The sequence below is a fragment of the Solanum dulcamara genome, chromosome 9 (genome assembly GCF_947179165.1).
Source record: "Solanum dulcamara chromosome 9, daSolDulc1.2, whole genome shotgun sequence".
Taxonomy (NCBI): domain Eukaryota; kingdom Viridiplantae; phylum Streptophyta; class Magnoliopsida; order Solanales; family Solanaceae; genus Solanum; species Solanum dulcamara.
The window spans coordinates 68,660,746-68,673,425 of record NC_077245.1 but is presented as its reverse complement, the minus strand read 5'-3'; the positions used below and the strand labels follow the sequence as shown (position 1 = coordinate 68,673,425).

The 12,680-nt window shown below is 36.0% G+C and overlaps 1 protein-coding gene and 1 long non-coding RNA gene across 3 annotated transcripts; one reads left to right on the top strand and one right to left on the bottom strand.

Annotated features, from left to right (window-relative positions):
• Positions 1–1,489: 1,489 nt before the first annotated feature.
• Positions 1,490–12,192, bottom strand: LOC129902037 (inner membrane protein PPF-1, chloroplastic). Of its 2 annotated transcripts, XM_055977055.1 has the most exons (12): positions 11,765–12,192; positions 10,039–10,149; positions 9,718–9,792; positions 9,248–9,308; positions 7,334–7,407; positions 7,144–7,248; positions 6,825–6,932; positions 6,622–6,725; positions 5,991–6,140; positions 5,792–5,918; positions 4,302–4,413; positions 1,490–1,950 (listed from the first exon to the last, which is right to left on the bottom strand). In XM_055977055.1, the coding sequence occupies exons 1-11, from the start codon at positions 12,089–12,091 to the stop codon at positions 4,306–4,308; spliced, it is 1,350 nt and encodes a 449-aa protein (XP_055833030.1). In that variant the 5' UTR covers positions 12,092–12,192; the 3' UTR covers positions 1,490–1,950; positions 4,302–4,305. The 2 variants fall into 2 exon arrangements, with proteins under 2 accessions (XP_055833030.1, XP_055833028.1); XM_055977053.1 differs by lacking the exon at positions 1,490–1,950 and having other exon boundaries at positions 4,083–4,413.
• Positions 1,957–3,410, top strand: LOC129902038 (uncharacterized). Its single transcript, XR_008770032.1, has 3 exons — positions 1,957–2,091; positions 2,167–2,327; positions 3,192–3,410. It is a non-coding gene; the product is annotated as an uncharacterized LOC129902038 (long non-coding RNA).
• Positions 12,193–12,680: the final 488 nt, after the last annotated feature.

The following is a 12,680-nucleotide window of genomic DNA, read 5'->3' as shown; positions in this document are numbered from 1 at the left end:
AAGTCAACATTAGACAAACACGTTCAAAAGCTAAAAAGGGGTTTTAAGTTGGTTTTGACCAACTTAAAGCCAATCCAAACGGGCTCCTAGTAACTTGGGATGTTTGCCAAATATATTTGCCAAGTAATGATAAATTATATGGCCAAACACTAGTTCTCAATTTTTTTTAAGTTTTTCCCAAAAACTATTTGGGACCAAACGACGCTTAAAATTTACGTGAATCATCTGTTAAGGATAATTTGGTACGAGTTATTAGAGAAAATAATAGTGATATTCACTTTGATATTATTTAATCTTTATTTGGTAGTGTACACCATATTTGGTACTATTCTTATACGTAGTAAACCATAACATTACTATTCATATTCTAATACATCTTATTCAGTATTACTATTCTTATTTCAGTACACCCTATTAATTTTGCAATTCATAGCATGCAAAAAGTAATTCACAATACACCATATTCCATCTAATACAACAAACCAAACCATTGATAAAAAATTATCGGCATAACAAATCCCAATATTATTAATACACCTTATACAATACTATTCTTATACCCCTATCAAACGACCCCTTCGTCTCATGCATTTTAAGCAGGCCTCGAGCTAAGTATTGGTGGTGGGCGGAGGGGAAGTATACATAAACGGATTTACTTTGAAAATTATAGTGCACAAGAAGTTATCCCTCTGCAAAACTCGGTATTTTATTTACATATTTCCTAGAATTGATCTAATATTACTGTCTAGCACTTACACTACACACACGCGAAAAAAAAGAAAAAGAAAAAAAAGAGAAGCTAAATGGAGCACTTGATGGGGGTGGAGGGTAAGGATGGCAATGGGGCAGGGCGGAGCGGGAAGAATTTAAAGTTATGCGGGACGGGACGGATTGAAGTAATTATTATCAAAATTAATGCAGGGCGAGGCGGGTTGCGGGTTATGCGGGTTTTAGGTATCAAATAGAAACTCGAAGAAAATTAAATCTTTGTAATTAGTAAAAATCAAAGATATAAACTTTTTATATTAAATTTTGACTTTAACTTTAACTTTAACTTCTCTTTTTTTAAAATTTAAACTAAACAAATATTAATTAGAGTTAATTAGCAATTATTGAAATGTTAACTAGAAACAATTAGTAGCTGAGATGTTAATTAGCGAAAAATGAAAAAAAAATTATGAATTTTTGATTTTTCATATTAAATTCAATTAAAAGAGGAAAAACACAAAAACTTATGTAGGATGAATTTATGCAAGTCGGATCTGTATAGGGCGGGGCGGGTTGAAAATGAAAAAAAATATTATGCAGGGCGGGGCAGGGCGGGACGGTTTAAAAAATTTGCGGGTTGAGCTCAACCCACCCCACACCCGCCCCACCCCATTGCCATCCCTAGTGGAGGGTAGGCGGAGGCCGACAAAGGTAACGACATGGTTCAGGCACTCAAAAGGAGAATAATGCGATGGCTTGTAATTCATCATGGACACAATGATGACTGAGCAAGAAGTCAATTCACAATGAGAAGTGAGCCAGCAATTCCTGAACTTATCACTTGTTACATAAAAATGGGCATAGGATACCCCAGCAACTTTATCTAACAATCCATGTTTTCAAGATTAGTAATGATTACCAATTATATGCTACCTATATTGGAAATGATTTCCCCACTTATAAGTTCACCTTCTGCTGCACCCATCCACCTTCAACATTCCAATGCTAAAGATGAAGAGAACAGAGCTCCTCTACCTTCTTGTCATATCGACAATATGGGCAGCATGTCGACATGATTATAACTTCATTCCCATGGCTCAAGCTATAAAAGCAGGCAAGTTACGACTCTTCACTGCTAATGAAACACTAATAAATGAATGTGATGCACTATTTTCTTCTTTTTCCTGATATGGTAGCTGAAGCAAGTCCTGTTTTTTCTATTTTCTTTAACTCCGGGATTTCCTATACAAAACAGTTACGTGATTTTAGTAGGCAAGTATATCAATGGTTCTAAACTCTAGCTTCTCTATCGCAGTTAAGTCCAATAAAAGCTCTGTGTTCTACACCTTGAGATCAACAAGAGGACACATTCTTGCTAATTTGGTAAGTCGTACAGGTATGGAGTCTATTCTGCAGTAGTTTATGCATGGAGTTTCTAATCAAACTATTGTGGAGCAGGGAAAGTATGAAAAGATTCATAAACCACCATCTGGACCGAATCCAAATGGAAATCACCGTCCACCATCAAGGGACAAACCCAACTGGAAATCATCATCCACCATCAGGCCATGAACAGAAGAATGAGCTCGCCGTATGAAACCACAATTTTCGAATTGGAGGTTAGTCATATATGTAGTAGTTAGACAATTTCACATTTAGGCTATTGTATTTGTAAAAAACAGTGGGATATCCTTTCAATTGGAATTACATTCCCTTCATTTACTAAGCAGTCTAGAAGACTGGTCTTTTTCTAATCTATAGTCCTTAGACTTCACACCTTATATGATCTACTGCAAGCAATATTGTCAATTTACGACTATCAATATCAATTTTGATAACAACTTAAAAAGTAAAAAAAACAAAGACCATTCTCAAATCTTAAGAAGATCAAGACAGTTTTGAGTAAGGTAAAAGTGAGACCAAAACTTATTTACTGAAGGCCAACTAAGCCCAAGCTCCTAGGAAACCCAGCTAATCTCGTAGGTCACAAAGGAACAACTCGCATGCTGTAATTGAGAGATATGGATGAAGATTATTGTAATGACTAATGAAGCAAAATAGAGAAAACCTTGAGCCAGATGCTTAAAATTCTATGCTGCAGCCACCTTACTTAAAACTTTGATGCATCCTCTCATCAGAACAGACTATTGCCCACTCAAGTTGGGTTAATATTCGTACAATAATCAAAACAACACAGCCCACATGATACACATTAAAGAATATGGAAAAATTTTACTTATCCTAGCTAAGCTCATCGTTAAACTTGGAAGATCCTGAATAAATCTTAAGCAATTTGCCAACTCATCAGGTTTTCTTCATTTAGCGAATAGTCCTCAAATAGATGAACGACATGGAAAGGGCCACTAAGACACAGACTAAGATACATTAGTCATATATACAAGTTAAATTGCCAACTAAAGTGTGTAGTCTCTCTTCTGCTTTAGTTTGTGCATGTAGTCTCTAATCAAACTGTTGTGAAGCAGGGAAAATACAAGAAGATCCATATACCACTACTGGGCCAAAGACAACTAGAAATTGTTGCCTGCCATCAAGGCCATGACCAGAAGAACGAGCTAGCTGTATGAAAACATAATATTTGCTGAGAGTTGGAGGTTAGACATATATGTAATAGTTAGAAGATTTAAGATTTAGGTTATTGTGCTTGTACAAACACTGGGATATCTGTAAGATTAAAATTTTATCATCCTTCACCAACTAAATTGTCCGAAGAGTAATGTTGTCTAGTCTAAAGTCCTTGTTGCTCCACTTCTAATGTGCTCACTGTTACAATACTATCAATTCATAACTATCAAAATTTAGTTCTCTATAAATTTTGAAAAAGTATTAATTCTACATGGCATTTTCAAGGTATTAACAAAATGAAAGAATTGTATAAGCTGGTTGCCAAACTGAAGCTCCTTTTTTTAGTACCCGATAAATCCGTGAGGGTCGGTGGTAAACGGTTCGAAACTCGATCAATGATGCCCTCCCTACTCTTTTACACTTAAATACTAGACTTCAGTCGGCAGCCAGATTCAAACACCTGATGCACACCTAAACCCTACATCACTTGCTGCATTCTTACCCCGAGATAAAAGCCCAGGGGACCAGACAGAAGCTCATTTGTGAAGACGAACTCTAACCCAGGTTACTAGAAAAAGCAAACTAATCTTGTTAGGAAAGAAAACAACTTCCACAGTAGGCATCATTGATGCAGAGGAAAGTAGGCAACTAATGAGAAAAATAGAGGAAAGCTTTGGCCCACTGTTTAAAATTCGATGGTTCTGATCAACCCCTCTCATCAAACACACTTGTTGTCAGCTGAAGTCATGGTTACTGTTTGCAGAAGAATTGGTACAAGAAAGCCCACATGCTACACATGAAAGGAATATGATAAATTTAGCTTTTGCTTGCTAAGCTGGTGCATAAACTTGAAAAGCGCGTGAATTCACTTTTGCATACTTATCAGGTTCTCGTCATTTGGCAGATAGCCATTAAATAGATGACCGGCATGAAAATGGCCACTATACACTAACTAAAATACAGATTTGTCAAATATACAGGTTAAACTGACAGCTAAAGAATTGGTTTACCGCTTTATACAGAACGCTTCCTTTTTGATCTCTTACTCTTCCTTGGCCCTGAGTAATTTGGAACTTCTTTACTACTGCTAGAAGCATAAGCCTCTTCTAGAACTTCTTCATCCTGCAGCCAATATTTATCAAGTGAATAAGCTTAAATTCAGAACAATGTCTTCCAATTGAAAATTTAAGAGTCTGCCAAGCAGCACCAAATAAATCAACTCATCTTGGATTCAAAGGAATTATTCTTTCCCTCCTCATCAAACTGAATCAATTAAGATTTTGAAATGCTCCAGAGCAACTTAGGTATCCATGAAACTAGAATTACATATGCATATATCTCTACTCTCTGAGTGAAGCCCATCAAACTTTAAGCTTGATCGCTTAACCAATCACTATGCATTTTGATCAAGATTAAAAAAGGGCAGCCCGGTGCACTAAAGCTCCCGCTATGCGCAGGGTCCGGGGAAGGGCCCGACCACAAGGGTCTATTGATCAAGATTATTGATTTAAAATTGAATTTGAGTAATCCTTGCTTAAGCTACAGAGAAAATGAATTATTTAGAACACTAGAGACATAGATTTTTCAATTTATTCTTTCCTCAACCGCCTCTCCTCGAGCAAACGAATTACCGAAAATGGTCAGAAATATACAGGGAGACACTGAAAATTGGGATCTATAGATGTAATACACTATTAGACCACATATATTGAGCATATGTGTCACTATTAGACCACATATATCAAGCATATGTGTCTTCATGCACTTCAATTTACCGGAAATCAGAAACACTGGCTTAATAATTAGAGAAGTCAAGACACTCCTAATAAAAAACAAACTCCAATCAACTGGAGAAAGATCTATTTTCAGACAGCAACTACAAAATTACATCTATCTTATCATCACATGCAACGTTTGTCTAATAATGTTTGTGAAAGGGTTCTGTAGCGACATTTTTTGCCATTATATGTCGTTTAATAGTTCAAACAATGTACTTGAGCACCCTTAAAAAATGGAAGACCAACAAAAATGGAAGACCAACCTATGGAGGTGACAAGAAATAAAAACTATGACCCTTTCCAATTGTCACAATGTGAATCTCCTTCTTTCTTTTGTTACTCTTTGTTGGGTGGTAATTCTTTTCACTCTCACCCTAATGTTCTCGTCTTTGGCTGGCATAATGGGATCTAAGAATAGCATGGTTGTGCATTTAGGTACTATGACCAAGCCTAGGTGAAAAAATCGCCTTTATTACATAGAAGACTGATTTGCATTATAAGTTAAAACAGGAAGAATAGTACGTCCAGACAGAGAACTTATAATGCAATAAATCGCCGTGCCTTATTAGGCTGGAAGCTATCCATGTCTTTTATAGTTTTATTGTCCTTGATATGCCATTTCCTATTCATCGACTGACTAACAACAAAATATAATAATGCAAACATGTCTCGGGTGAACTTGTCAGCAGAGATAATATGCCAAACAACAGTTTGACATTTACCTTGGGCTTGGTGTCATCATCTGGTTGGTCCTCGGAATCAGATATAGAAGCAGATAGTTCAACCTTATCTGTAGGGAGTGCCTTGGTTGACTTTTTCTTTTTTTCATCTTCTTTTAGCTGTCTGAATCTGTTTCCATAAACTTTCTTGTTAGCTAGGTAGACATTGTGAAGTTAATTAACTTTAAAATATTATACACACCTCTCTCCAGATTGTTCAGGTTGAGAGGTAGTTCTTTTTGCACGTCCAGCACTGATGATACCACTAGCATCTCCACTCACAGCAGGCTTTGCACCACCTAACTTGCGCAACCATACCTGTTGTGCTGTGGTCAGCACATTATTTGTGAACCTTGAAATTCAACATAAAAGGCACAAGTTAAGAAAACCATCTTGCTTCATGATTATAATATCCAGAACACAAATCTACTTTTGAGTTAAAAGAGATAAAAGGCAGAAGCATGATAATTTGTCATTTGTTGCCCCAGTGATGAGAGAGAACTTAAAAGAAAAACAAATAGAAGAGATGTTGAGCAACTTTTTTTTACATGTCTTTTGACCGGAAAGTTTGAAAGCGCTCAGACATTATAAGGATATCTAAGTGTATAACAGCAGCATTAAAATTTCTTTATCCTCTCCTCTCATTCAGTGATATGGTCACTGGAAACAAGTGAATAGCAAATTGCAATTTATGTAACTGCAGATTAATATAGTTTTCATTAATAAAAATGATATTCACACCAGGATGTTCATCAGAACATATTTGTTTAAGACCAATACCGTAATTCTGTATCAGAGGCAATATTATAATATTACTTTAAGAAAGAGCTCACCAGTAAATTGTTAACCCTGATGGAACAGACAAAGAGAAATAGCCAATCATGAGCGGAAGGAACTTGAAAACCAGAAGTGTGTTCTTTTGAGCTGGATCATCTGTCTAAAGAAAAGATATCAAGGATTTCAATATAACATGACAGAAGCACCCATAAATTGAGATCAGAAGGAAATAAGCTGGAAGATAAATTCAGAATCGTACTTGGGGAGGTTTCATTATCTCCATTGAAACATATTGTGAAACAATTAGCAGGACAGGCAAAATGAGGTAAGCCACAGTGTCATGCCAACCCAAAGGCGGATGCCCATCCTGAAAAAGTCAACAGATTTCATGTCCGCAATCATACTAAACTGTACTTAGTATTACAAGCGGATACATCTTATGGGCACAAGAATTTATAGGAAAGCCAAATCGGTGAGATGAAAGGGGGGAATTGCTTCATCCCTTTTGTAATTAGGAAGATTACTCAAAATAGAGTTTTAGCCATGGTATAAAAGTGTAATTAGGATATGACACTGACCACAAATGGGAATAGCCAAGAAACTCCAGTTCCACTCTGTCGAGCAGCTATAGTAGTCGGGCCTCCCAAAGAAGGGATCCAAAAGAAACCTTCAGTCAGCAATCCCTTTTTCAGAATGGAAAAAAGGTAAATAACCTCATTATTTAAATCAATAAGTAAGAACATACAATAATACTAACTTCTTCAATACCTCATTTGCCACATTGGAGAGAGCTTGATAAAGACCAATCCAAACTGGTATAGTAGCCAAAGTTGGGAAACATCCTGTTATAGTGTAGCCAAAAAAAAGAAAAAGATAAACCACAATGGAAATGAAAGGACTTACTAAATTCATTACCTGGAAGCCAAATTTAAGATGGAAAGAAATATACATCCAAACCATACAGAAGCTCACAGCACTCATTATTTTACGGCATGGTCCCTTATTAACTGGCATTGAAGTTTGCAACTAGTTAATGTGCTACAATTAGCACATGTCAAACAATTTGTAGTTTTTATATTGCAGTGGGCTCATTAACCTTGTGGAGGTTTATTGAAGAGACAACCTGTCCGTTAGTGATGCAGTTACACTTCAAGTGAATGCATATTTAACAGCATACCTGTGCTCTAGTAACTCTCTGTCACAACTAAAATGCCATAGTAATTAAGTGTATATTTCAGATCATCGTGTGTTTTAGAATAGTGGCGTTCACATAATACTTGGACCTCGGGCATAAAGTTGAATATTTTTAACGCCATTTGTAACCACTTCAATGCAGCGATTGGCCAGACAGCTCATAGGATACTGCACCTGAAAACATACCGCAGGTTGCTAAGTAGTTGGGAGCCCTTACTTCTTACAAGCCAAACCCTTTCTTCTTTTACAATACATAGCCTCAAAGGACTATCGCTAGGATACATAAGAAAGAAGAGGTTGACTAACTTAAAGCTATTGTTTATCATTTGAATTTAAACAGGAGATGAAATACATTAATGGAAGTAAATATTAACCAAAATATTAAAAAGTAAATTTAAGTTCATAGAGCAGTTGCGTAAACTAAGTCAAAAGTTGCACTTAGCTCGAATCAATTCACTATCTCAAAATTCTTCCTTCACCAAAAGGAGCAACTATTATATTGAGTGAGTGCTGTGTTGGCCAGGGAGAAAACTGGAGGAGGACAGGAAGATGTTGATTCACCATTCCAGCAAGTATTTTTGGCTACTTTGGCTAGAGACTATCAAAGTGTTTTTAGTACAACGTTGTGTCTGCACATAGTCTCCAACACAATACTAATGTTTGTACTTTTGGCTCTTGTTCCCTCCGTCCCAATTTATGTGGCATCGTTTGACTGGCACAAAGTTTAAGAAAGAAAGGATGACTTTTGAAATTTGTGGTCTAAGACAATCCTTAAGACATTTATGTGGCTATAATCATTTCATTAAGAGTAAAAAGGAAATTTTAAAGTTAAGTTGTTTCTAATTATAGAAAGGTCACATGCTTTTTGGGAAAGATTAAAAAGGAAAGAGTGCCACATAAATTGGGACGGAAGGAGTAAATGATTAGATGAAGACGCATTACTGGAGTTCCTCAGTTCCATACATTCATAAACGGCAACTGAGTTTTTGTACACTGTATATATTGTGCACCTTCTTGTGCTGCTTCGACAGAATAAAATATCAGACTACCCAAAATATAATAAGGAAGAAGGGAATTGACGAAGTGTGAGCTATGAATGAGGAACTAACTTAATGACAACTCACATGCCAGACATCAGAGATTGAAAAGGAATAAAACTGAAATGCAGTTCAAACAAATTCTGGATGGAAGAATATCACTAGGCAACCAGTTCTAAGATGTACTTAAATAAGAACTAAAATGCAAAACCTAGACCACAGAGGGACAAACTATGAATGAGCAGATACCTAATTCTAAACTGATTAAATGGCTCTTACACTTCCATAAGATATAATTTGCAATTCACTACTAGCTAGGAAAGAAGAGCCATGGCAAGTTTCTTTTAACATACATGCCCAATGCTTTAAACCAACTAAGAAGATCAAACAGAAACAGCAAATGGAAGCATAACTAGAGAAGGGAGCGCTGACTGCTAGAATGAACAATTACCAGCAAGAGGATTGACCCCTGCCTGCTTATATAAACGTGATGTCTCAAGTTGGATCCTCTCCTGAATGAAAGATAAGATCAAAGATGTAAGTTTTTTTTCTAAACACCATATGAAAAAGACAACAATAAACATAATTCTGTAGGTATAGCTTCACAACATTAGAAACACCTTTCATTTTATTGAACAAGTTTTTTTTTATCACCATAAGCAATGCCCTTTTCCTCTTTTGATAAGAGAAGTAATACTATCCCCATACAAAATAAAAAACTCTAAACTACCCATATTTAGCTAAAATCTAACAAGCAAGTTGTAACAGTTACAATGTCAATTTCCTCATACTTCACTCTTTTTTACAGCACTAAGTACCAAAGAATATTAAATACATAAGTCAAATTTGGAAGGTCATATAGTTCTGAAAAGAAGTTTAGATGAAACAAAAATGTATCAATCAACATGAATTGGAGCACACCTGATTTCCAGCATATCTTTGTTGAATAGCTTTGATCTTTGGTTGGAGATTTTGCATTGCTAATGTTGATTCAACCTTTCAAATGACATAATGTCATACATCAGCAATACTCCATTGCAGTGATTTAATGATTAATGAGGAACAGAGGAACAAGGAACTCCTGTTGACTTGAGTTTGACAAAACGATCATTTCTCTCAATTTAAGTTCTCATCCCATTGCACTATTAATAATACTAGACAGACGTAGCTAAGTGGCAAGACCTAAATACCAGACCAACTCTAAAACATCCAGGTCTAGCAGCAGCTGCAGCAAAGGCTCACCTGTTGCTTTGTCAAAGGGAAAGTGGCAGCTTTAACCAGGACAGTAAGTAATATGATTGCGAATCCATAGGCATAAGGCACATGCACAGCTTGCAATCCATCCTTCATTACCTGAAAAGAGCAAGGTGAATAAGTGAATATAGAGTACATGAGGGCATAATAGTACCAGTATTGCAAGAAGACAGTCTTTCTAAAACTAAAACCAAAAGATAATATATCTAGAACTGAAACAAAATAAGCTACAGTACTTGTACTTCACCATGTGATCTATTGAAGACAACCAACCTGTTGTCCTATGAGAATCTTGATAAGGTTTCTTCGGCATCCATTAATTTCCTTTTTCTTTATTTGGGAGGAAAGACAGAAGGGGAGGAGGAGAATGGAGCGCTTAAATCTGGTATGATAAGGGGGGAAATCTGGTTGTCGACTTGTATTAACATGAAAGAGGACAAGAGTTAATAGAGAAGTCTTTCAATAGGTAGAAAAAATCCAAAAAAGAAAGGTTTAGTTTACTAAAAGTGTTATCAAAGGCGAAAAGCAATAAATTTAAAAGAAACACATACTCAATTTTGTTAGGACTTTAAATGAAATGCATAAAAAAAGTGTGAACTTTAATGAATAAAGGCGCAAATGAAGAGAAAAATCGAATAGATGTATAATTCAAGAGTAGTAACTATAAACACAAACAACAACTATCCGGATAAAGTAATTCATAAAATTTTGCTTAAGTTGAATAGTTATCGTTTAGTGTTGCTCTCTTCAACACAAAGTCCGTCGGTGATGAGACACATGCTTTAGCGTCTGGTGCCTAAACTGAAATGTCCCCTAAAAGGCGAAGCGTTTTGCCAGTTTTGCATCTCAGGGTTTAACGTGCATGAAACAAGACTTTGAGAACACTGTTCCCCCGTTCAACTCATATCCTGCTCAATCATCACCACAATAATGTCACTTTATCTTGCTGTCACTGACCTTTCAGAAATATTATTTTCCAGCAATTAGTCTATTTTAACATTTAGTTAGTTATGCGTTATGCAAGGACCATCCTAACTTATGCTGCTATGCAGTATATTTCTAACATAAACTCTGGATGAAAGGAAATAATGATCGTCCATCAGACTACAAAATCTGTTTTGGACGTTCCAATCAGTCATGACCATGTTAAAAAAATCCACGAAAGAGGAGTCAGACAGAGATTTAAGCAAAACAGTACTGTTGGATAGTTATAGACTCTTAAATATTACTCTCTCCATTCCAATTTGTTTATATTATTTTGACTTGGCATGGAATTTAAGAAAATAAGAAAGAAGATTTTCAAATCTTATAGTTTTAAACTAAAGTTGTTGTCATGTGGTCAGGAGTTCACGAGTTCAAGCCTCGAAAACAATTGAAAACAGTAGTAGGCAAAATGATGTCAAACAATACTAGATCCCAATACTTTTTCGACATGCCTCTATCGCCTCTCACACCTTCATATGCCCAAACCACTTAGCCTCACTTCCCTCAACCTGTTCACCACGGAAGTCACTCCTAGCTTATCCGAATATCTTCATTTCTAATCCTAAACTTAGAAAAACTATATAAAAACATGAAAAAATACACAAGGAAGCAAGTGAAATCATTATTATGACTATGCTGAACTTATATAGAATCGAGAAAACGAAAGTAAAACTAAAAAGCCGCAGCAATGATCATAATTAGCTCGAAAGTAAGTATAACAAAATTTAACCTTCAATACAACTTCCATGGCGTCAGAAATGAAAGCGAACCAACCACCGCTTTTCTGAGCAGTAGCAGCGGCTCCAGTGGCATCGGAAGCAACACCAGGATCAGCCGCGACGGCAGCATCGGCTAACGTGTAGAGAAGTCCCTCCGCTCGGCTTACAACAGCTTCGAAATCGAAATTAGAGTGAAGCGAGTGAATCGGAGGAATCTCATGGAAGCTAAATTTCACTCTAGTAGAGATAAGCCTTCGCCGGTGAAATACATGGCGAGAGAACGACGGCAAAGGAGTTCCGATGAACGACGACGGCGATGAAATCAAGGTTTTCGCCATGGGAAGAATTTCTCCGGGGGGGGATGAAGGAGGAAAATGAGAGTTCAATTTCAGCTTCTCATGGAAGAGAAGGAAGTTTGTGCACGAGAATGTGTGGCAGCTATTAAAGAGAGGCAGGAAGAAAAATATCCCTATCCATTTTTTCCTTATTTGGGAATTAAAATTCGGTTATTTTGTTTGGTACCTCGCTGTGGTTAGTCCACGACTACTAATTTTTCTAATTTTTTTTTTAAAAAAATCTATTTATTTTAAATATATCGTAATATTTTTATAGCAATAATTATTTTTTGAAATTAGTTTTTCAAAAAATACTATAATAATATTTTTAAATAAATTTTAAAATTTTAGTCATTTTCAATACTTTGACAAATGTAAAAATGATTTATGTCCATGCCCAACTTACTTTAATCTCCTGGAAAATTTAGGCATCTCAAAGGAGAAATGGAAATAGGCTGAACTAATTGGGTGGCAATGATTCAGGCGGCCTAATCAATTTCGACTAATACTTATCAAATTAAGATATTTAATTTATATTTTAATGATTAAGATTATTTGTATTTTAGTTGATAAATATGAATTTCTATTCATA

What these genes read in the sequence shown, in the direction of transcription:
- LOC129902037 (XM_055977055.1), bottom strand. Translation starts at nt 12,091, where the DNA reads ATGGCGAAAACCTTGATTTCATCGCCGTCGTCGTTCATCGGAACTCCT. An exon ending in CCATGGAAGTTGTATTGAAG is followed by an intron (nt 10,150 to 11,764) that starts GTTAAATTTTGT and finishes TGCTCTTTTCAG; the next exon opens with GTAATGAAGGATGGATTGCA. An exon ending in TCTCCAATGTGGCAAATGAG is followed by an intron (nt 7,249 to 7,333) that starts GTATTGAAGAAG and finishes ATTCTGAAAAAG; the next exon opens with GGATTGCTGACTGAAGGTTT.